Consider the following 26,730-nt stretch of genomic DNA (forward strand, 5'->3'; position numbering starts at 1 on the left):
TTGCTGACCTTCATACCATATCTATTACAACAGCTATTCAATTTAGTCAGAGAATCTTGCAGACTTGTAGCAGATTTATTTAGAAGTATAACATCATCCGCATAAAGCAAAGAGCTGACAAAGAGCAACCAACACTCATGTCTCAGTATCTCCTATAATGCAAAACACTGCATTAAGCTCCCACCGAAGAGACCTCAATAAAGGTCGAAACTAGTCTGGGTAGTGGCCCTTCCCTTAATGCATAACATTAGACTTATCCGCAAGGAGATGTGTTTTGCATTATAGGAGATATTGAGACATGAGTGTTGGTAGCTTGCTCCACCTTTGCAACGAGTTGCCCTGGTGTTGTACAATCTTACCCCAGTCCTGAAGATACTTTCAGGTGCAAACTTTGTTTGCTCACATTTGGATAAAGGATTAAACTAAATTTATTATACTCTAACCAAGTGAAAAATAAACTTTCAACAGGAACACTTAGTAGGGAAATACGTCTGTAATTCTCACATTCAGTTTTATTTCCCTTTTTATATATGGGTAGTATGAGAGCTCTACTCCAATAATCAGGAATTCGTCCCTCTGTTCAGGCCTTCTGAACTATGCAGTGCAGCCACTGCAAAACGTTTATACCACCATACTTCAGCATTTCTGGTTGAATATCATCTACTCCTGCTGCCTTTCCACATTTCAAGCCTTTGATGGCTTTTTCTACTTCAAGTATGGATAAGTATGTTGAGTGTTTTTTAACACTGTGCTGTCATCACTGCTTGTTTCATTTAGCAGTCTTTCAAAGTAATTACTCCATACTACAAGGATATCTTTTTCTCCCATTTTCATGTCACCTTTATCATCTCTAACTCTTTTTACAGCGCTCTTTCCTCTATTCCTAAGCTTCTTCAACAACCTCCAGAATATTTTGCTACCTTCTTGATATTTATTTTCAATGTTCCTGCCAAAGTCCTTCCATGACTTTTGTTTAGCTAGTTTTACACAGTGTTTAGCTTTCTTACATTTGTCTCTGTATTCTCTAAGAGCACAAGCTGACTTATTTTCCAGGAAGAACTTTCGATATGCTTTCTTCTTTTCCTTCACAGCCTCTTTAACTTCCTGTGTCCACCATGGAGTTCTGATTTTTTTTATCCTTAACAGACAACTTCACCACATGCCTCTCTAGCTGAATCAATCAGGGTTTTCTTCAAGGCTTGCCACTGAATCTCCAAGGTTTAGTTCCTGTTCTCAAACTCTTTCATTTTTTCTTCAATAATCTTTGTGTATTTTAGTCTACAATTCACATCTGAGAGCTGCTCAACTTTTATTCGCTTTAAAACTTTCTTCCATGTTATTCTTTCTAATATGAAATTCGATTTTATCCTGCTCAAGACTAAATAGTAATCACTTCCAATTTCAAATCCTCTGTAGACTCTGGTGACCTGCACCAGGGAGAAAACATCACTATCAACAATAACATAGTCAATGAGACTTTTCTTATTCCTAGCCTCTTCTCTCCATGTGAATTTGTGCACATTTTTATGTTGGAACATGGTGTTAGTAATAACCAGTCCATGTCCTCAGCAGAAATCCAACAGGTAGTTGCCATTATTATTAGCTTTGCTCTTTTCTCCAAATTTTCCCAAAACATTTTTGTATGTCTGACCATCACTTCCTGCTCTGCTATTTAGATCCCCCAACAAGGACCAACTTTTCCTTTTTCATTGTGTCAGTAGCTTTCTCTAGAGCCTCAAAAAATTCCTCCACTTCTACCTTAGTAGAACCGTCTGTGGGACCATAGGCACAAATAAGTCTCATTGTCCAGTTACCCATTCTCATATTTGCCCACATTACTCTACTCGAGACTGACCCATTCAAGAAGATTAGCCTCGTATTTTGTGTTGAATACTATGGCTACTCCTTCTTTTCCTTGATTTTCCCAAAATATTTTTGTGTCTTGCAATCACTTCCTACTCTGCTATTTAGATCCACAAGGACCAACTTTTCCTTTTTCAACACCAAAAATAATATAATGTAAACAAAATTAAATATAAAAAAAAAAAAACATGGCTTTGTGCAAACAAGAAATCTGTGCAACCATGTGAAAGAATTGACCTAATTGAATGCAGATAGAATCACTGCAATTTAAATTAGAATTGTTAAGACCAGAGCAACCGCTTTAGTTGACTGGTTTAAGTGTTGGATGTTATTCATAACTTATCTTAATACCATTACAACATCCATACAAAATACTAAATTATAAAATAAAATCAGTTTGTTCGTAATCAAATTCTGATATCAATTTTCAAGTGTACAAGATTATATGTAGAATCATGGAGAGTGAGTGGAAGTATAGTTTATATAGAGGTTTATTATTAATTATAATTGAAGTAAGTAAGTAGTCCCCTTTCATTCAGTTCTTTGGCAGTTTCTGCAGCCAGATTTATTTCAAATTAGAAGTTTTCTGTTTTGTTTACAAAATTGGCTACCCAGAGCTGAGCCAATTCAGCTGGGACACTCGCTTGAATATTACACATCCTTTTGCTCAGCTCCGAGCAATTCTTAGTTTAACTAGTCAGTTATTCACATTTGGCATCAATGGATGCCAAATGGGTGACTATACTCATAAGGTACCTCAAAAAATTTGAGGTACCTGCACATCATAAGGTTTTTAGGGATGAAGCCTTCTGCTAGAAGAAGTGGTAGGTCACATGATCCCTTTCCACACAAAGTTAGTAAGACAATCATAAACAACATTGTTGATAGCAGGATTCTAACATGCAACCTTTTCACTGGAAACAGATATGTTAACCATTCAGCCTACCTGGCCATCCTTAATTTAACTAGTGATGAACTGTTATTATGTTTACTTTTTTATTACTTTTGTGCTTTGTAAATCCTATATAACAAGATATAAGCTCAAATTCTTACAATCTGTCCATTTTTGATTTATCACTAAAAAAATTCTCAGTTAGTTTTGATTTTGCATTTCATTGTCAAAATGAGTGGTATTGTCTTTATTGTTTGCACAAATGCAGCATACAGACAAATCTACATCATCACCACACACACACGCAAGTAACATTTTGCTTACTGTGTTATATTATTCTCGGTTATAGTAAACTTGGAAAGATGCCAGCTGCATCCAAAATATTGAAGATGAAAAGCATTTGATTTCTTTCTCTTTTTTTTTTTTTATTTACTTATAATCTATAGTCATTATCTTCGACTATGCTATTTCTTGTTACAATTATTATGTTAGCTCAAATTCAACATCCAAAAAATTAAGCACTGCATGTAAATATGCTCATGTTCCTCTAATAATTATCATGCATGTGAAAATATGTAAAATGAACATTTTTTTGCTACAGCCCAGATTAATTGACTGGAAATTGAATATTCTATCACAAAAAATATAAATGCTTAGCAAGGTATGATAGATTCTGAGTTGAGAAACACTAGTATAGGTGACTCAAGATTAAGAAAATTATATTTGAGAGGAAGAGAATGTAATAGCCATTCCTACATGCTACTCAATGTCAGTCTATACTACTTTCTCACGTAAGTGCTAACCACAGAATGATAAAAAGCAACTCGCAAAACAACCTCAAACATTTAACTGTGACTGAAGAAAATGAGCAATCTTTTCATCTTTTACATAGGGTTTTCAAGGAGGAATCTTGGAAACTTCGGAAGTTGATACTAAAGTATAGAGCTAAAAATAAGGCATTAATTGAAGAAATGGTGGGTGCTCAGAATATTGCACAACCTCAATGCAAACACAGCCATGGAATTAGATGACATATTGGCCCATGTATTACAAGAATGTCTAAGGGAAATATCAACTCCTCTGACTAAGCTGTTTAAATTGAGCTTCAGTACTGAAAGATGCCAATAGTGGAAAGAATGCAAAATATGCCTACTGCATAAAGGAGGCTCTAAGACAAGTAGCAAATGATAACCAATTAGCATATCCAGAGTGGTGGTCAAGGTATTGGAGAAATTGGTAAAAGACAGTATTCTGAACTTGGTGTGAAGGACAGGCCTTGACTAAGTAATTTGCTTCTTTTATAATAAAGTGACAATGGAGTTGGATAAAGGAAATGGCTATTCATTTATACAACTGGACTTTACATGGCATTTGACTGAATTCTGTTGCATAAATTGAAGCAAATGGGGATATGAATCTGGTGACTTGGATTAGAGAATGGCTCATGGACAGATATCAGAGAGTGGTTTGTAGAGGAGTTAAGTCTAGGAGAAGCCATGTGACTAATGGTGTACCACAAGGCTTAGTAATTGGTCCTGTGTTTTAATTTGTACATCAATGATATAAAAGAAATGATTTGGGAAATATTTAGTTGTTTGCTGATGCAAAACTGGGAAGAGAAATAGTAAATGAAAATGATATAGAGATCCTGAAGGATGACTTTTATTATTATTTATATGGGCGCTCCATGGAGTCAAAAGCCTCATCACGGGAAACCCACTCTGTTCATTAACACAATACCTGTTGTACATCTCCTTAAACCTATTCACTGTTGGGGTGCTCACAGCCACCTCTGGTAACCCATTCCATTCATTCACCACTCCAAGAAAAGAACCTAGTCCACACACCCTTACAATTGCACTCTTAGACAGCTTCCAAGTGTGACCCCTTTGTTTACCCAATACTCCCCCATGACTTAAATAGACTAACAGTATTTACAAGCTAAAATGCAGCCAGTTTAATCTGGCCAAGTGTAAGATGATGTGCTACTTTGGAAAGAAGAAATTACGAACTATGTGCTTTCCTGCAGTTCAGTTCCAGCTATATTGATGGAACTGAACTGCAAGAAACTGAGGCCAGGGACTTGAGTGTGATTGTTGACAGGAGTTGAAGTTTAGAGAGCATATTACAAAGACAGCCAAAACAGCACAAGATTATCTGGTTGTTGAAGAACATACTAACAAGAAGGGACAGGGAACTTATTGTTTCCCTGTATAAGGCCACATCTGGAATACTGTGCTAAGATCTGCTCATCTGGATTCCATGGGGGGTGAAGAAATGGTGAGAGGCACCTGACAAAGCTTGTTGCAGAAATGCTCCTTATTAGAATAGATTGAAGGTTTATGGGCTTTAAAAACTAATTGATAGGCCAAAAAGAAGAGATAAGATAGAAGCTTATTAGTTATTAAAAGGGTCTTATAGGACTGACAGGTGTTGGAAATAGATTTTTTTGTTTGAAGGGTGGAATGGGTTTCCAGATGCAGTTGTGTCCATCCATCCATATTTTATAGCAATATGAAAAGAAACATAAGCTGAAATATAACCTTCAGCATCGAAGTTGCCTTGGCATGCATTACTTAAAAAAGACACAAGCTCTTCCCAGGAGCCCATATTTACCTTTTATTAGTGCTTAAATCAGGTTTCACTTGCGTGACAATTTTTTTGAACTGCTCCTTTAAGAGACCAGGCAGAAACTTGAAGAGCAAAAATTGTTCAATACTATAGTATATCAGAAAGTTATGTTCATAAGTGAACTTTCAATAGGTGCATTATCAATTACTTATGGGGTCAAAAGGCTTCATTTTGACATAAATAAAATATCAGAAAAAAGAATATTATGGATCCATCAATAGGAAGGTAAATATATAGGCTCCTGGGCAGAGCTAATATCTTTTAAGTAATGTAATCTTAAAACTTAAGTTGGAAAAATCAGTCATGTTAAGAAATTAACATCAGTAATGTGATTATATCGGTTGCACAAAATGTCTACATTCTGCTTGGATTGTTTATGCATGGCTTTAAAGATACCAAGAAATTATATGCTTGGTTTTAATCCTTTTCCCAAGGACATAAAACAATGTTTTGCACATGAAATATATTCACGTCTGAGTTACTTTAATATCCCATAATGCAAAGCACACACCTTTCAGATGTGTATAATACTATGCATAATGGGAAGTGCCACTACTCAGACCTTTATTGCAGTCTTATCAGTGGGAGCCAGAACCCAGGAGAGATGATACATACTAAGGTATTGAACCTAGTTAGATGATGAAAATGTCATCAACATAATGCATCCATATTTTGGGATTTGATACTACTTTTCTAGGGTTCTCTTTCAGGTGATTCCGTGAATAAATTGGCTAGAAACAGGGATAGAGACAAGCCCATAGACTTGTTCCAAGTATTTTTCTTGAAACCAGAAGAACGTGTTTATGCAATGTTTGAGAAGTCATGTGGTATCAGAGAAAAGATTTTGAAGCAGTTTTAGTTTCTTCTCCAGGGATATTTGTGACAAGGCTTTCTAGAAGGTGCAGTTGTTCTTTTTAAGAATTGTTAGTGGGTCTCTCACACTGAGTCTGATTCCATTGAGATGCTTGAAATAATATTGAAACATGGGTATACTATAATTTTTCTTGCATGTATACTATAATTTTTCTTGCATGTTATGAGAAAAATAAGTCGCACACACTCAGTGCTTGACAAATTATGCAAAATCCTACTCACTATGAAACAAATGTACTTTTTAATGGTGATATCCCAATAAGCCAATAGGTTTTCCAGTGAGTAATTAGAGATACTGTATCATTGTTTGGAGATTTCCTTTGTGTGAGAACCACTCAGCGAAGGAGAAATCAATAAATAATAATAGGAAGAACTGAACAGACCATTTTTTTGAAAATATAGTGCCCATACAATAATAATAATTACTTGCATTAATTTTTGTTACCAGAATGATCACTTATGACACATTATTCTGGTTTTTCTTAAAGTTAAAAAAAAAAAAAAAAAAAAAGTTTAGAAAGTTATTTTATTAAATAAATATTCTATTTGTTCAGTCTGCAGCCACTTGCTAGCTGACGAAATATTCACTACAACGAGGGTATGTGTCGAGTCCTGTGTGTGTGTGTGGCTCCAGAAATCCACTTGCCACATGTAAGTTATCAGAGACAGTTGGCAAAGGAATTTTCAGTCTCTTTCTACTTGCATTCAAAATATATTGCCTTATTTGCTTTGCACGAAACTCTTTTTACTATCCAGTTATTTGATCACTGAATAGCCTCCAGTGAATTTCCTACATGTTATGAGAAAAGTCACTCTCTCTCTCTCACACACACAAAGGCTCCACAAATCTACTCACTATAGGTGAGTTTTCAGTCTCATTCAACATGCATTCAAAATATACTGCCTTATTTTCTTCACATAATTTAAACTTTTTTTTTTCTATTCATGATCAGCTTCTTTGATAATGGTAGCCTAGCCTCTACTGAATGCAATGAAGTTTTATTTTTTTTTCCAGGAAATAGTAGCTTATGTAATTGATAAGTTAATTTCTTCTTACACTGTTTGTCCCTTCAAAAAGCTATCTTGCACACAGATGCTGTCAAAGAGCACAATTTGAAGAACAACTGTACGTTATACCTTTCGATTGAAAAAGGCCTAAGTTTGATTCTCATCTTGACTGGAGCAATCTTAATATGGGTTTTTCAATTGAATGTGAGTTAGCTGATCTCATACAGAGGTAGTAGGATTTTTTTCTCCTGGAGACTCGGTTTTTCATCCTGCATACAGACAAATCAGCCTTGAGAGCACATGCAATTTACAGACAAAAAAATACTAGTAGTGGTGGGCAGTATATGTAGTTGGTGGATTATGTGGTGGACACAGAGCTGTAGAGTAGGTACCCTCCCTCGATCAGTCTTTGAACTCCTTGGAGGTATCATGAAATAATAAAAGATAACTCACTACTGTTTCAGAGATATGAAATAATTCTAATCTATAAATAAGGATCACTATTTATCTCTCATGCTCTATTATGAACTTAAGTGTTCCCTGTATTTGCAGATTAATTTTGAAATAAATAGTCAATTACTCTCAAAACACATTTTATTTTGTATGACTTGGAATACATGTTTATACATGGAGTACCCATTTAAATAATAACTTGCAAGTCGACATCATTCGTATAAAAATCATTAAACAAAAAAAAAATCACTTAAACTGATTTTCATTTGCTTCAGTTTACAAGGGTTAATGTGGTATTAGTGCAAGCTTATTTTCACAATTCACAACATGAATTAGCTTAGTGTACTTATATACTTGGTTATTTTACATGTGAAAAGGCTTTTTTTTTTAATAATGTTATTTAAAAAACAGTTGCCTTACAAAGATAAGTTCAAGATTGGATCACATTATTGATATGCCTGTAAAACGTTAGCCTGCGTCATTGCTAGTGGTGACTAGTGTTGGTAGAAATTCTAGATTATAAGATTTTCAGTGTCCTTTTGAAGTCGAGGCATTCAGTTTTCACAAAACATGCTGTAACATAAACTTTGTCAGAAATCACTTGGACATAACACCTTGAGCTATTTTCCAAAAGAAAGATCAATTCTAAAATATTTGAACACCTGAAGTCTTGAACTATTGCTATTATCTTTCCTGAAATTCCATTGGGGTACTGGGAAACTGTGTATTCTGGGACTTAAAGTCCTATTGTAATTAGGCAGTCTGTGCTGGCTGTGTGGAAAGGAGGCAGTACTAGATAATTTGAAGTGAGAGAATTTCTTTCTGTATCAGTGGTGGTAAAGCAGAACTCATGGGGGTTTTTTGATCCCCATCTTTCAGATTTGAAGGTTTCATGTTGTTTGCTGTTGTTGATGAAATGGAGGTTATCATCCAGTCTGTGAATTGTAAACCAGGCACAATAAACTAACCAAAGTTGAAAACAGTATTATTATTATTATGTGACACCTCCAGGGAGTCCAAAGACTCATCAAGGGAGAGTGTGCCAACAGCATCGAACAATTGACTCCCTTCCAACTACTAACCGTGCTCAAACTTGCTTAACTTTTTGCATGAGCCATTAGTAGCAGAGGCTCCCAATCAACCAACCTTTGCTGGCAAAGGTATCAACATAATTCCATCCACACTTGATAACTATGGAACATTTACTGAATATCTCATAGTATTTGGCAAAAGACATCACTGAAGGATTCAGTGATGTCTTTTGAGGTATGTGTGTGTATATATATATATATATATATATATATATACATACACCATGTTCTTAAGGTCTTTGAATGACAGTAGGAAAGCTCACTTGCATGAAGAAATGAATAACCTTGTCTTTAATGCATTACACCAAAAGGCTTGGTTGCTGCTCTGTCTATTTAAAGGCACCTGTACTCCCAGCACAACTAAAGGAAAAGTAAATCCCAACAATATCATAATGGAGTTGCAAAACTTTCATAGGTTGGTCTGTCATGCTCTCTAGTACTCCTAAGCACATGCTCTAGTACTCCTAAGCAAAACTTGCTTCTTATTTTGCCCACTCTCTCTGTATGCACAGCTGAGATAGGTTCTAATGAATTGGTGTGTCACCCACAAAAGGTTGTGAATCTATAGCACATTAGGATTTGGGAAAGGTGTCTTACTTTTAGATACTCCAGAAACACCTTGCTCTAGAGACCAAACATTGGATACTCGGTCTCCTTTTATTTTCCTTACTGACATCTTGTCAGTAAAGAAAACAAAAGTGCAGTATGAGCAGAAATTGGCAAATCAAGTGAAGAATAACCCTAGTTTTTTTTTTTTAGATACGTGGAAAGTAGAAGGAAGAGTGAGCAGGAGATATTTGAGGAACTAAACAATGTCAATAAGACGATAGTATTTGATGACATATCACCACACATCTTAAGGGAATGTTCCAGTGAATTGGCAGTAGCATTGGCATGCTTCTTTAATAAGAATCTTACAACAGCACAGGTTCCAAAGGAGTGGAAAGAGGGTAAAATTGTTCCAGTGCATAAATGTGCTGATAAGGCTCTAGTTTCAAATTATAGGCCAATCTGCATATCTGGAGTTATGAAGGTACTGGAGAGATTGGTGAGAAGTAGGATACAGAAATGGGTTGATAACAGCAGGATTCTCAGTGGTTATCAGCATGGGTTTGTTAAAGGGAGATCATGTTTCACTAACTTATGTACTATAACAAGGTGACAAGATGTCTTGAATAGGGGGATGCATATACAGTGGTATACTTGGATTTTCCAAAAGCTTTTGAAAGACTGCCACATGACAAGCTGGTAAATAAATTGAAACAGATGATTGGATAATGACTTCTGAGTTGGATCAGTGACTGACTGTCAGATAGGTATTAGAAACTTGTATGTGGGGGGTGCAGTGTCTTGAATGAGGAAGGCCACTAGTGGTGTACTGCAGGGGGTCAGGTTTGGGATCATTGTTCAATTTGTATGTTAATGATATTGGAATGGATTTAACTAGCGATATACAGATGATGCAAAACTATGGAGAACAATGCAGGGTCAAGTGGATGTTATGGTCTTACAGCAGAACTTCGAATAGATTGCGTGAATGGGCAGGTAAGTAGAACTGCCAGTTCAATTTTGCAGAGTGTAAAGTTTTGAGATTTGGTAAGCAACAATGGGATGCAAAGTATACAGTTGGTGGGGAAACTTTAAAGGAAGTAAAGGAGATGAGAAATCTAGAATTGGTGGTGGACAGGGACCTGACATTAAGGGGCCATGTTGCATAAGTTGTGAAGACATCATATTCAATAATGGCAGTGATGCAGAGAATCCTGACATGCAGAAATAAAGAGGCTATGATGCCACTGTATAAGGCCTCATATGGATTGTGCACAGATTTGGTCGCCAGGTTTTCATGGTGATGAGGATATGTTTTAAAAGATCCAGAGAAGATTCACAAAGGTGGTCTTTGGAATGTGGAGTATGAGGACAGATCGAGAGAATGTAAGTTGCAAAGGCTTGTGAATAGGAGGAAGAGGGAGGATGTGATTGAGACATACATAAGCTAGTCAGAGGTTGACATGGAAGAGATTTTTCATAGAATGGGAGAGGGGAGGGCAGAACAAGAGCCCATCGCTGGAAACTGTATAAAGAGGGTGTGATCAGAGGAGCAGTTTCTTTGAATGGAAAGTGGTTGGTGAGTGGAATGCTTTGCCTGAGTGTGTTGTGAATGTAGACACATTGAATCAGTTTAAAGCACAGTTCGATGAGAGTTGTGTGCAATAATGTGCCCACCACAATGAGTCTCTGACTCCATGGAGGTCAGATGTTAATAATATATTACAAACTCCATCTTTTTTTTTTTTGATAACCTCAAAAACGATCAATAGAAAATATCAGATAGCTTTCAAATGATAAAATTCAGAATTTCTAGGAGTATTTCAATACAGATGCAAGTGAGCAGGGCATTTTGTCATCTGTCTCTTGCAAGTTTTACTGCAATGGCATTCGCATATTCTGCACATTATTGAGCTGAAAGGTTGGTCGATTGGTAGAGCCTCTGCTACTAACGGCTCACGCAAAAAGTTAAGGAAGTTTGAGCACTGTTAGTAGTTGGATGAATCAATCGTTCGATGCTGTTGGCACACTCTCTTTCTCGATGAGTCTTGGACTCCCTGAAGGTGTCATAATAATAATTTTTTCCATTTCCATATATAAATATTTATTCTGTTTTTTTGTTTGTTTTTTATTGCAGCATAACACAGAACAAAAAGATCCCAGAGGAAGGACACCTGTAATGTTAGCAGTAACTTTAGGACATTTAGAATCAACAAAAGTTCTTTTGCGTCATAGTGCAGATGTTAATGTAGAAAATAATGATGGATTTACTGGTAAGTTCAGATTTTTGGATAGTTTTCACTACAAGAAGTGTTGAACTCCTTATATGAAGCTGTGCAACTAGATAATAAGCATATCATCTTCAATATTAAAATTTTTAGAACTTTGGTATTTTGGTTCCATGTTAGTACATAATGCTGCATTGCAGTTTACATATATTAAAATAGCTGAAGTGCTGAAAACTTGTATGTAGATATTAAAATAATCTGTTTTTATAAATTATAAAAAAGAGATTAATAAAGGGCATCCTTTCTACCCCCTGCCTTGATAACAAAAGGCATAAACTGTTTCCATTTATTTTTAACTATTTATGCAAGCAAAATTAGTTAAAAGAAAGGGGTAGGGAAAAAAATTAAAGCATAAAAATGTCAGTGGGATTTGGGTTCTGCTGGAATACAAGAATTGTGTCAAGAGAGATGTGAATTAAGAGGAGAGACATTATCAAGAATTCCACTTTAAAGATACCAAGAAATTATATACTTGGTTTTAATCCTTATCCCAAGGAAGCAAAATAATTTTGTGCATGAAATACATTCATGTCTGAGCTACCTGTATATAGAGGCTAATGACTTCATATCACCTGCCTTGTGCATCCCATAATGCAAAGCACACTCCCCTCTCAGACATGTATAATGCTATGCATAATGGGACTGGTTTCAACCTTTATTGAGGTCTCATCAGTGGGAGCCAAACTTGGGAGAGATGGCAAGCATTATTTCAACTATGGTATAGTTTGGTGTAATTAACATAGAATAAACCCAAGGTGAAAAACTTTCTATATCCCAAATTCTAAACTATCAGCATTCAAAAAACATTCTGATATTTTAATCCTGTTAACCCTCTCAAATGTGAATATTCCTCACATTCATAGTTAAATTATAACTGATTTGAATTGTATTTGGAATCTACTTCATTATGAGTTGTGAATTTCTCCACTCTTTTGAATGACAGAACATAATTTTCACTTTCACAAAAAATAAAATAAATAAATTAGACCACATAAAGGACAATAGAAACTGAACATGTACAGATGATCCTGGTCAACAAATTATCTGTTTTGTACCCAAAATTTAAAAAAATAAATTCCCTCTATTCTCCAAAGGGAGTAGTGAAGCTTCTTTTAGCCTTAACTTTTTGAAGACTAGTGAACAGCCTGAATTATCAATTAACCATAAATAAATCTGAGATTTTCAGAAGAGAAAGAGAGAGACTGACAACTGCCACCATCTCGTGACTCTAAATCATAACACATTGTCTGTAATAGTGAGAGCTATACAATTGATTTTGTTGATGCGAGGTTTAAAATCAATTCTGTGAGGAAAAGTCCTGCTTGCCTGTGCCAAAGATCAAATTACTTGGGAACCAGTTTTTAAAGAAAGGCTTAGAAGAATTATATATTGATTCTAGCAGCAGTTAAAACATCAAGATGCAGAATCCATATTTGCAATTGTAAATATTCTATCATTTGATAGATAAATTTTTTAAATATACATGGACTGTCATGGATTAAGTCATTAATAATACTAAAATTTAAAATTATCAATTACTTTTTATAGCTTTCATGATTCTCAAGGCATGTACAAGCATTAGCTTGAAATGGAATACATGATATGTAGATTAAATAATTAAAGCAAAAAAGCAACAGTAATAGATCAGCTGAAAAAGAATGAATGAAAATTTAAAGATTTAGCATGAGAAAGATAAACTGAGAAATAATGTTTCCAAAAAATACAATCTCTCAAAAAATTACTAGGGACTTCACAGATGTATGACTTATGTAGTAACATTCAGCTGCTGTTTTGGTGACAAATGCTTGTTATTTATGCTAACGTTCACAATACATTCACATCTTCATCATTGAGAAATCTTAACTTTATAAATTATGAGAGAATTGTTATTAGAAATAATGCTAAGTGATTGAATAACTTTTTTTATTCCAGTTTATGATGCAGTTTTCTGTGTTTTGCTAATTTGGAAATCTCTGTGCAAATTCTTTGTCCAAAACATGGCCTTGAATTAGAGTTATTGAATTTGTGCAAATATTTTGACCACTATAATACCTGAAAAATATTAAGTTGTATAATTTTTACTGCTTATTCTCTTTGATATTTTGACATTAATGACCTCTCCCTTATTAATATAATGGATCAATACCTTTATTACCCACAGCAGTTGCCATTCACAGCTCAGTAGAATCTGTTTAGTATAGTATGTTGCATCTGTCTGCTATCCAGTCTGGATTTAATTGGTCACAGTACTCTGTATATATGCATTAACATTAGAGAAGAGTTGTGAAATGCATGCTCAACAATTTCTCTCTCCTAAGCACCAATGCCTTCCACATGCTTACCCAAAGATCCGATGCTATTGACCTAAGAATTTGTTCAATATTCTTCCCATGGTATCTACTCTTTTACGTGAAGTCGATATCACATTCTATCATGGATATCGCAATGGAAAATAGATCAAGCTTGGAATTCTTTTTATTCCTGGCAGACTGATTTTGCTGTCCTTTCTTATTAAAGAATCACACTACAGAGTGTATAATACAAGCTGCTGCAATTGCTTTAGCAAACATCATCAGGTTCTGCCTTTCCCCAAACCATGGTGTAATTCAGAATGTACAGCAGTTAAGAAAGTCCCAAACAAATCTTAGCATATCTTCCACGGATACTCCTCTGTATGAAACATTTGCTTTCAAACGTGCTCATACCCAAGCATGATACATTCACTATAAGAACCATGGATCTAATTAATGTCTTCTGTTGCCAAATAATCAAAAGCCAAATATGGGAAACAAAGGTGGATTTCACTACCCCTATCCCTTCCTTCGATTCTGGAACCAAATTGACAAAAACTCTCCTAAAAGCATAAGATGATAGTTGCTCACCCTTGGGAAGAGTTTTTGTCAACCAACTGCCATAGGATGACATCATTGAGATGGTGAAACATCTGTCACTATCTTCCATGGATCACTTGCTATTATTTAACAGAATTTTTTTGTGAGGTTGAAGTTCCAAAATCTTGACAAAAGGTAATTATTTCCTTCTTGAAGTTCTGGTAAGGATCAAATTATTCAATTGCTCTGACTCACTGCTTGTGCTAGATCTTAAAAAAAAATGGTTAACTGATCTTTTATTGTTTTGGAGAGTAACACATCTACTTTCCTAAAATGTAAGCACTTAGTATTGGTTTTCTTTTAACATTGCAAAAAACAGAGGACTTCCACTCAATTCTAGCATGACAAAGATCATGGTTCTCAAAGGAAAAACAAACAGAGAAGCTCTTGAGAAACAAATGTATCTTAATGGAGAAAGAATTGAGGAAGTCAGCAAGTTTGAGTACCTGGGATCCATTATTAATGTGAAGAATTGCTGTTCAGAAGATGTCAGAAAAAGGTTAGGAATGGCTAAAACAACAGTCAGAGACCTGTCTAAAATCTGGAAGGATGGATCTATCTCCATGGGAACAAAGTTGAGGATTTTGGATGCAGTTGTTTTTCCAACAGCAACTTATGGATGCGAGACTTGGAACCTAAAGAAGTCAGATAAGAAACGGATATCTGCTTTTGAGATGTGGTGTTACAGAAGGCTGTTGAGGATATCATACACTGAAAGGCATACAAATGAATGGGTGTTAGAAAGGATTAGTAGAACTTTAAGGCTCCTTAAGGATATTGACAGAAGAAAATTAAAATATTTTGGACACATAGAAAGGATGGAAAGAGGACTTCTCAGAACAGTAATAGAAGGTAAAGTTCCTGGAAAAAGAGGCAGGGGTATACCATCAATGAGATGGATGGGTGGCGTGTGTGGAGTGACTGATCTTCAGAGAGTTGAGACTGTCAGAAGGGCAAACAACAGGACTACATGGCACGAGGCCTACCCCTTTGAAATTTGAAATATAAAAGATCGAGCATCGGAGTGACCATACGGCATCTGTAGATGCCCAGTGAACACAGAGAGAAAAACATTTGACAGCTTGGTGGCTTGGCATATTGTGAAAGCCATGCACAACTTTGGTCTTAGAGGAAACTGTTTTTCCTTTATCAAAAATTTTGAGTCTTGTAAGTCAGAGAAGGATCAACTCTCTTGATCCTTTCTCTAAGAAGAGAGCCCACAAGGTTCTCGCTAAGTATCACACTGTCTGCTGTTAAAGTTAACTCAATAACAGAGCAACTTCCATCATGCATAGCTATTTTGTATCCAGCATTCCTTGTCAGATAAGGAGACTCCATCTGGAAATTTACTTGTGTTGGATTTCCAGCCGTATTGGTTAAGAATAAGCAAAACAAAGCTACAAATGCTGCAGCTTGGTAGCTCATTCTAAATGGGGACAGACTAGGTAGCTCATTCCTATTTGGATTACAGGCAGATTATAAGGAGTTGAGCAGCTTTTGCAAGTAAATTGTAGGCTTGAGTATACAAACATTATTGAAGAAAAAATGAAACAACTTGAAAACAAGAACCAAACCTTGGACTCTCAGTGGCAAACTCTGAAGAAGACATTGATTGATTCAGCTAGGGTTAAGTTTTCTGCAAGGATAGAAAAATGAGAACATCATAAGTTAAAGTTGGACACAAGAAGTTAAAGAAACAGTCCTGGGAAAAAAAGAAAACATACCAAAAGTTCCTAGCAAATAAGTCAGCATATGCTCTAAAAGAATACAGAGAAAAATGTAAGAGCTAAGCTGTGTGTAAAAATAGTTAAACAAAAGTCATGAGAAGACTTGGGTAAGAGTATAGAAAATAAGTACCAGGAAGGTGATAAAATGTTGTGGAGGCTATTGAAGAAGCTTAGAAACAGAGGAAAGAATACTATAAAAGGAATCAAAGATGACATGAAAACTGAAGATAAGGATATCCTAGATGTTTGGAGTGATTACTTTGAAAGACACTGTTAAACAAACCAAGCAGTGACAGAACCATACTAGAAAATTTTCAAGAGGAATGCAAAGAGGAGCACATATCAATACGTGAGGTAGAAAAAGCCATTCAAAATTTGAAATGTGAAAAGACAGCTGGAGTAGGTGATATTCAACCAGAAATGCTTGAGCATGGAGGTATAACAGTTTCGCAGTGGCTACACTGCATAATTCAGAGGGCCTTTTCAGAAGGTTGAATTCCCAATGATTGGAATAGAGCTCTTGTAGTACCCATCTATAAAAAGGAATAAAACTAAATGAGAAATACAGAGGAATTTCTCTACCAAGTAAGATTTATGCAAACATACTTGAAAAGAGGTTGAGAAAGATTGTGGAAGAGAAACTTGGAGAAGAACAAGCTGAGTTCAAGCAAAATAGAGGTTATCAAGATCAGATTTTCACTTTAAGACAAATAATTGAGAAAGTGTGGGAATATGACAAGGATCTGTACTTAAGTTTTGTAGATCTGGAAAAGGCATATGACACGGTGTCCAGAGAAAAGCTTTTCAAAACACTACAATTATATAGGTTGAATGGAACATTATACAGAGCAGATGTTGAGAGTTTTTTCACTTGGTTATACTGTAAATTTAAAGATGTCAAGAAATTATGTTCTCAGTTTCATCCTTTATCCAAGTATAATCAAACAAAGTTTGCAAGTGAAGTAACTTCACAACTAGGTCACGTGTGTGTTTGTGTGTGTATAGGCTAATGACTTCACATCAATTGCCTTAGTATCCCATAATGCAATGCACATATCCTTACAGCCATGTGTAATGCGACCCATAAAGCATAGCATTATACATGCCTATAAATTAAAGATACCAAGAAATTATATACTTGGTTTAATTCTTTATCCAAGTGTAAGCAAACAAAGTTTGAACCTGAAGTATTTTCAGGATGAGTCAGCAAAACAGGTGTTTGATGCCAAGATGGCAGGAAAGAGTAAAAGAGGAAGACCACATTATAGGTGGATTGATTCAGTCAAAAGTCCCTTAGAGTACTCACGAGTGCTCACAAGTAATAGATTGATTTGGAGAAAAATTGTTGATAGGAGATTAAAATGTAAACTTAATCATGTAGTGTTGTCATAGAGTAACGAGGAACACTCCTTGATGGTATATATCAAGAAATTAATGATAATGATTTTAACATAGACTTTAACTAAAATAATTAATTTAAATAAAATAAACTTATCTTCTCACCCTCAAATTGGAAGCAATTAGTGCACTTGTTATATTTTATGGTTGGTCATCAGCTGTGCCAATGTAAAAATTTTCTTCCTTATCGTCTTATATCTGGATTCTTAAAGTTCAAAGATATATAACTGAGAGAAGACCTCCACATAGCCTTTAAAGGAATGTGGAGAACCGACCAGGGCTTCTGACCTAATGTCCAATCCTCACCTTCTCATGGTGCACCCTGTTGGGTATCTACTGGGATACTGAACAAACGAGGATGGGCTGGCAATTTGGGATTTAGCTGACCAAATTGTATTCTTTGTTGACTTAAACCAAAATATGAAATGATGGTACAACATGACAAAATTTCATGCCGGTTGGGGTGTCGCCCGGTTAAACAAGGCCCCCGTTGTTTTCGCCAGGGAACCAGGGCGAACAGAGAAAACTCAGCTACTGGAACAAATCTGAAAACACACCCCAAATCAACATCACCAGAGTTAAAGATCGGTACTATCAACATAAGAAGCCTGAATGGCAAAGAAATGGAGTTAGCTGAGGAATTAGATAAGTAATGAAGGGGATACAAATCCTTTGATGTTATCTGCCAGTAAGCGAAACTCTAAGAACTAGGACTAAGATCTATGAGTTTCATACCGAAAAACTATTGGCAAATCCAAGTGTAAATAACCACTTGGTAGTACAACACTAAGGCAACTCATATCAAAGGTGGAGCAAGCTTCCTCACTATCCTTGTCTATCCCTCACTATGAAGGTTGCCAGAAAAATAGACTTTTAGCTTTTATTCTATGTTATAATATACAGGCACACCTTTATGGCATTCGTATAGTGAAGGTATGTAAGTTCTCTTCACTTAAACCTTGTTATCTTCCAGGTCTACCTACTCACTGATGAGACCTCAAAAAAGGTTGAAACCGGTCTGTGTAGCGACCTCTCCTCATAATGTAATTGCAGTATTACATCCCCTGGGGGCTGTGTTTTTACATTATGAGAAAATATCAAGGATAGTGAGGGAGCTTGCTCCACCTTTGATACGAGTTGCCTTGGTGTTGTACTACCAGGTGGTTACTTACACTTGGATTTGCCGATAGTTTTTCGGTATGAAACTCAGATCTTAGTCCTAGTTCTTAGAGTTTCGCTTACTGGCAGATAAACATCAAAGGATTTGTATCCCCTTCATTATTATTAAGATTGCCAGAAAAATAGCCTTTCAGAATTAGATAAGTACCAGATCGACATAGTCAGGGTGACTGAAACAAAAAAAGACAAAAGCTGGTGAGATCTTTCTGAGCAATAAATACAAAATGTTATATTCAGGCAATGACAATCAAGGAAAAGAAGGAGTAGCCATAGTATTCAACACTAAATACGAGGCTAATCTTCTTGAATGGCAGGCAGTGTCAAGTAGAGTGATGTGAGCAAATATGAGAATGGGGAACTGGACAATGAGATTTATTTGTGCCTATGGTCCCACAGAAGGTTCTACTAAGGTAGAAGTGGAGAAATTTTTTGATGCTTTAGAAAAAGCAACTGACACAATGAAAAAGGAAAATTTGGTCCTTATTGTGGATCTAAATAGCAGATTAAGAAATGATTGTCAGACATACAAAAATATTTTGGGAAAATTTGGAGGAAAGAGCAAAGCTAATAATAATGTCAAATACCTGTTGGATTTCTGCTCAGGACATGGACTGGTTATTATTAACACCATGTTCAACATAAAAATGTGCACAAATTGACAGGGAGAGAAGAGGCAAGGAATAAGGTAAGTCTCATTGACTGTTATTGTTGATAGTGATGTTTTCTCCCTGGTGCAGGACACAAGAGTGTAAAGAGGATTTGAAATTGGAAGTGATCACTATTTAGTCTTGAGCAGGATAAAATTGAATTTCATATTGAAAAGTATAACATGTACAAAAGATTTAAAGCGAATAAAAGTTGAGCAGCTCTCAGATGTGAACTGTAGACTAAAATACTCAAAGATTATTGAAGAAAAAATGAAAGAGTTTGAGAACAGCAACCAAACCTTGGAGATTCAATGGCAAGTCTTTAAGAAAACACTGATTGATTCAGCAAGAGAGGCATGTGGTGAGGTCTGCAAGGATGGAAAAATCAGAACTCCATGGTGGACACAGGAAGTTAGAGAGACAATGAAGGAAAAGAAGAAAGCATATCAAAAGTTCTTGGCAAATAAGTCAGCTTGTGCTCTGAGAGAAATCAGAGACAAATGTAAGAAAGCTAAACACTGTGTAAAACTCGGGAGGACTTTGGCAAGAACATTAAAAATCAATATCAAGAAGGTGGTAAGATGTTCTGGAGGTTGTTGAAGCTTAGAAATGGAGGAAAGAGTGCTGTAAAAGGAGTTAGAGATGATAAAGGTGACATGAAAACGGGAGGAAAAGATATCCTTGTAGTATGGAGTAATTACTTTGAAAAACTGCTAAATGAAACAAGCAGTAATGACAGCTGAGTGATAAAAAAAAAAAATAAATAAAACACTGACCAGGCATACAATCAGAAATACATATCCATGCTTGAAATGCAGAAAGGCAGCAGGAGTAGATGATATTCGACCAGAAATGCTGAAGTATGGTGGTAAAAAAGTCTTATAGTGGCTGCACTGCATAGTTCAGAAAGCCTGGACAGAGGGACGAATTGCCGATGACTGGAGTAGAGCTATCATAGTACTGAGTGTTCCTGGCAAGATTTATGCTAGTATACTTGAGAAACAGTTGAGACGAATTGTAGAAGAACAAGCTGGATTCAGGCCAAATAGAGGCTGTCAGGATCAGATCTTCACTTTACGACAAATAGTTAAGAAAGCATGGGAATATAACAAAGATCTATATTTAAGTTTTGTCGATCTGGAAAAGGCATATGACAAGGTGCCAAGAGAGAAGCTATTCAATACGCTACAGTTATATGGTGTCAATGGGGCATTATATCAAGCAATACTTAGTCTTTATTTGAGTTGTAAGTCAGCAGTTAGAATTGAAGGAAGTACAGGGAGATGGTTTAATGTTAAATCTGGTGTCAGGCAAGGATGTACATTATCACCTCTGTTATTCATTATCTATATGGATTACATTATGAAGGAAAGTGGTATTAAACATGATATCAAAATTGGAGATGTTAATGTCAACTCTTTGCTTTATGCGGACGTTGTTATACTTCTAAATAAATCCGCTACAAGTTTGCAAGATTCCCTGACTAAATTGAATAACTCTTGTAATACATATGGTATGAAGGTCAGCAATAAAAAGTCAAAGATAATGAAAATAGGCAGAATCGTTGAAAATGTGTGAATGGAGAACCTGTGGAACAAGTAAAACATTTCAGCTACTTAGGCACGATTTTTATTGATGATTGTAAATTAAATATGGAAATAGACAATAGAATCAACAAAGCTGGTATGGTAGGAAGTCGATCGAATAAAATCATATAGAAGAAGAGAGAAATTAATTGGAACACTATACAGACGGTGTTCAAAATCAATTTTAACTTATGGATCTGAGAGCTTGGTCAGAAGTAAACCACTTGACCAAAGACTAGAGACCGCAGATATGAGAGTCCTGAGAAGAATTAGAGGCATTAACAGGTGGCATCAATGGCAATATCACATTAAAAACGAGGATATTAGGAAAGAACTTGACATTGTCAGCATCCAGGAATGCATTAGCAGAGCTAATCTAAGGTGGTATGGTCACTTAAACAGAATGGGCCAGGAAAGATTAGCAAAACAAATGTTCTCTGCGAGGTTGGCAGTAAAACGACCCAGAGGAAGACCAAGATATAGGTGGATTGATACTGTATAAAGTGCGTCAGATGATAGAAATATGAGATCTGATAATGTTGGAGTCTTGACAAGTAACAGACTGATTTGGAAGAAAATTGTAGATATGAAGTTAGTAATGATGTAAATTTTTTTATGTAGTACTATCATATCCTGTACACTCCTTGAGGGTACATGGCAGGAATTTATGATGATGATTGTCTTATATCTTAAATTTAACTTCGCCTTTATTAACTTTGTACTTGACGCACTCCGAATGCCTTATTTAAATTTATGTTACTTAACTCGTAATATAGCTTTATTCTACTAAGCATATATCCCTCTATTAATCTTACTTTATCTTATTCCCTGTTCCCACTGCTGGTAAACAGACTTTAGATTATTAGTCTACCTACGATTTACAGGTCACTAATTCTCACACTGGTCAATCAGAAAAATTTATTTGATTAACGACTGCACCATTCTAATTGAATTTTATAGTATGAGAATTAAGCTAATTTACACAGGTAAGATCATAGTTAATACACATAATTCCTATAACTAGTCGTGGCGATTCTCAATCTTTAGTGTGCACACAGGATAGTTTTTTAGAGACAGTGCATTGGCAATTGATAAGGCAATATAGTAAAACAAAACATTTCATTATAAGCTAGTAAGAAAGTACGATACACACATCTAAGGGGAATCTCTTTCTCAACCTATTCAAATACATAGTAACTACAACATACAATTTAGATCTCTGCACATACACGATGCTAACCTATCTATAATGAGCATGTAGCTATTCCCTTAATCACATCTTAACTTAATTCCTTTTATTATATATACAAATTTACAATCAATTTACCCTTTTTTAACCATGACTCATTTTTTAACATTTCACTAACAAATAGCTGTAAGCACCCTCATTACACATACAAAATCCAATTGTATATTTCCAAAACATTAACAAACTGTGCTTGCTTACAGTAACCTTTCACATATACAGTTCAGACAATAGAACAAAACTTCAGATACGCCTTCATCATGGTTTGCGATCATTGCTTGGTCAATGTGGCAGTTCTCACACTGGAAATTGCCTGACAAGGTCAGAGTGATTCTTCCATCAGTACTGCCACTGTGATTCCGCATCGATAACTGGAAAAGAACTGCTGAAATCTCCGTTATGACTGCAGGTAGTAGCACTTTCCCAGTATGTCCATGCTTTCAAACAGGAGCTCTATCCAAAATGGCCTCGCTTCCACATACACCTGGAACTCTGTCCTCTGGGAAGGAAAAACTTAGTGCCAAAAAAACGAGAACCCTGCTGGTCTGAATCAGTCCTCTTTTATATCTTCTTTAATCTTTTGTTGTAGTTTCCAGTATTATCCACCAGCATGATGACATCACTTCGGCTCCCTATGCTTGCCTGTTTCTATTGTGAGTGCATATTTTTATGTTTGCAAGACTTTGCGAACGTTTGTTTTTGCTTAGTCATTGTTCTAATCTCTGTTAATCCCCTCTTTTCCGTTTTACGTTCAACTTAATAGAAATTATTTTACAGAAAATTTATCTAATTACTGATAAATTTCCATTTTATATATGTTTGGAAACCTCTGTAAAATCGAACTCGATGGGTTAATTAAATTAACAAATCATGAGACATTTTACACACTATCTCTTGGCCACAACTGCACTCTTATGCCTATAAAAATCCCTGCAGAAGAAATTAAGATTCAGTTTGAACATGGGATTCTCAGCCTTACTGCTCCTATTGCCAACAGTATCAGACTGGATGTTGCCAACAAGCTCATTCAAGCAAAACCTCCAAAAAAAAGTAATCTTTCCTTTAAAGAATATGAAGCACTATTGGAAATCAAGAAGAAAAATAAGACGGTAATTACTAAATCTGATAAAGGAAATACTACACTCATTTAATTAAACTACTTTGATTACACAATTGTTTGATTACTGATTTGAGGCAATCTTTGATTACTCAAAGATTGCGTAACCTACATTCCCTTAGACTATGACTCTAACAATACATAGATCAGATCACTTCATAGATTCCTTAAAAAGTTCATCTCCTGGCATGTTGAAGTTACTAATAAATTAAAACCATACAATTCTACACTCTCCTTCTCCCAGTATATATGGACTACCTAAAATTCATAAACAGAATGTGCCATTATGCCCATCTGCAGGTGCCATTGATTCATCCACATACAAATTAGCCAAATATTTAACAAAGTGCTTTCCCGGTATACTGGCAACACCCAAAAACCCTCGCACATAAAAACTCAGCCCACTTTAAAACCAGTATAGAAAACCTCGCGCTCTAATACACCGGGACATCAAAACTGACATTATAGTCAGTTTTGATGTCTCCTGTCTGTCCACCAATGTCCCACTTAAAGAAACTAAATATCCTCCAAATATTAACCATTTTTACTTGTTAAGTTCATTGTGAACTTTGGCTGTTTGTTTGGCAAGGAAAATTCTACAAAGAGGGAACAGCCATGGACCCTTTGCTCCCCCCCCCTCCCTTCAGCTAATTTTGGTGATTTTTTCCATTTGCCTGTATGGCCTTGATGCTCTTAACATATTTTTAACACATCTAAAAATCAACCTCCCAGGATCCAGTTCACATTAGAAAAAGAAAATGGCAGATGTCTCTCCTTCTCAGACACTTGAATTACATGCTAGCCCAATGGATCTCTTTCATTTTCTCTTTACAGAAAACCCACACTCACTGCAGATACATTCACAGTCACACCACCTCCCCTCCCAACAGCATGGAATTAAAATTATATAACAAGGCTAAATTAATTAATTCAGGTAACAATGCCCTCTCTACTAATCTTCACTAGTATCCCTAGTGAAAAAGTTAGTATCCCTTATCAGGTCTCTTGTAGTTGTAAACTATCCCACTATGTCCAAACAGGCAGGACAGCCAACATCAGAATTGCTGAACATAAGACTATATTCTTTTCCATCACTACAGCCATCACTTGCTAATCATGCTTTAGATGCCTGCCATAGAATATGTTGGAAAAAAGCCACTTTACTCCATCACAGCAAATATAAATAAGAAAGACTTTTTCCTTGAATCTGCTTTTATCTTACGAAACTATCCTAATCTCAGAAAATTTGGTTGCATGAAACTGCCCCAAATTTGGAAAGCTCTCATCCTCTGCACTTCAGCCTAGTTTAGCCCACTAGAGAGCACTATTTAGGACTCATTTATTTTAATTAATATAGTAGTCTGTGTTGTAATTTCTTTAAAAAAAATACAGCTATGAATGGTTAATGTACAAGTCTTACCACCAGTATTGCATTCGCAATAGGACACAATGGAACTTGTGGTTTATAGATTTTTTTTGTGGTCCATAAATTCTTGGGACTAAAGGATAATTTGATGATAGATTTCTTCGGTCTTCAAGCTGGAAAATTGACAGGTCTGCCCAGTGCAAAGAAGAATAGATGTTCTTGAAATCATGGCATTTCAAGAACATATAATCATTGCTGTTATAGTGCCTGAGTCTGAAATGGTTGAGACATAGGGAAAGGGCTATTTAAGGGAAGAAAACTGTACTAATCTGTAGGTTGCCTCTGCAAAAGATTATCAGAATTTGAGAAGTTAAGGAGTGGATGGAAGGGAGGAGGTTTTGAAACTGACAGTACATGTAGTATTCTAGACCATATTTATTCAGATGATTGCTAGTAATAATGCTTCAGTATCTCTTAACTATATCAGTATAATTGGAGAAAGCTAAGTTGGAGTTGTGTATGTTGGAAAAAATTGAGCCGGATAAAAGCCAGTATTGAGGGGGAAAATACTTTGATTTGTTACGTTTGGGGAGAGGCAAATAAAACAGATCAATAAGAGAAAATTTTGAACGAGGCAATTCATGATGTGCATAAATATCATAATGCCTTTAAGATGAAAATATTCAAAGATGAGAGTCAGTAATAGTGTCCAAAAGCATAAATATAAAAGATAGGAGAAATGAACTTCATTGATGTTAAAATAAGGTTTATAAATTATTGAAGTGCATTTACAGTTCAACTCCTCTGCAGAATTTAATCTAATTTGTGTTATTAGTTTTAAACTTGTCATAGTTGAGGATTTGGAGAGGTGTGAAATAATAGTAAGTAAACTTCTTTTAGCATAATTTATAAAGATATCCTATTTCTATCTGCACACACAGATTACCTCTCCAGTGTGTACATGTTGCATTGCTACATGTATATGCTGGAGCACACTTTACACTACATGTTCCCCCTAAATCTCTAGCTTCCTCTATTTCATGGAGTACAGTGTCATCAATGTGATAGACAGCTTGTAATCAATTTATCTCAAAATGCTCAATTTTCTTCTGGCATATTGGTTATCAGTGAGATTATTCAACTTTTGATGCAGAACTATTTTTGCTTCTTTGTGTTTACATTAAATAGAGAGGAAGAAGCAGAAAAATAAAAAGGGAGAAAAAAAATGAAATTTTGCTCTGAATTTAAACATAGTTTTAGACAATAGTGGTGGTGGTATCATGATGCACATCGAAATATGTCAGCTGGAATTTCATGTCATTTTTAATGTTGCACCTCCTTTGCTTCTCTAATGCTGAAATCATAATTATTGCAGTATTTGTTGATATATTAATGATTTTAATAAATAAAGTGGTATATTTATGAAAATTATAAGACTTGCTAATCATGCTTTAGATATCTGCCATAGAATATGTTGGAAAAAAAGCCACTTTACTCCATCGCAGCAAATATAAATATGAAAGACTTTTTCCTTAAATCTGCTTTTGCCTTACGCAACTGTCATACCTCTCCTTGAATCCATTAAGACAAAGAACCAACTCTGGCAACTCATTCCACTCATCACTCATTCACAACTCCAAGCAAAAAATATAGTTCTCGCACACCTTTATTCAACTTCCAGGTATGACCCTTTCCTCCAGCCAAGTACTGAAACATTTATCCTTCGTTAATCCTAAAACCCTTTAAGTAACTTAAATGCTTTTATCCTATCAACCAATTTCTGCAGTCCACACACCATCAATTGATCTTCATAGGGAACGTTCCATAGACCACTCACCATCTTGGTTATTTGCTTCTGAATCTTCTCCACTGCTTACATATCCCTCAAGAAATTCAAGAGACCAGACTTGAGCACAGTAATCCAA

The 26,730-nt window shown here is 35.6% G+C and overlaps 1 protein-coding gene across 4 annotated transcripts in view; it reads left to right on the plus strand.

Annotated features, from left to right (window-relative positions):
- Positions 1-26,730, plus strand: part of LOC150101881 (ankyrin repeat domain-containing protein 13D-like) — a 248,457-nt gene that overhangs the window by 18,335 nt on the left and 203,392 nt on the right. For all 4 annotated transcript variants that reach the window (XM_090400995.1, XM_090400994.1, XM_090400996.1 and 1 more), the window contains exon 2: positions 11,498-11,633. In XM_090400995.1, coding sequence (XP_090257121.1) covers positions 11,498-11,633 — 136 coding nt within the window. The remainder of the gene's footprint in view (positions 1-11,497; positions 11,634-26,730) is intronic.

The sequence above is a fragment of the Typopeltis vanoorti genome, chromosome 11, assembly GCF_054136105.1.
Source record: "Typopeltis vanoorti isolate ZY-2024b chromosome 11, IOZ_Tvanoo_1.0, whole genome shotgun sequence".
In the NCBI taxonomy this organism is placed as follows: domain Eukaryota; kingdom Metazoa; phylum Arthropoda; class Arachnida; order Uropygi; family Thelyphonidae; genus Typopeltis; species Typopeltis vanoorti.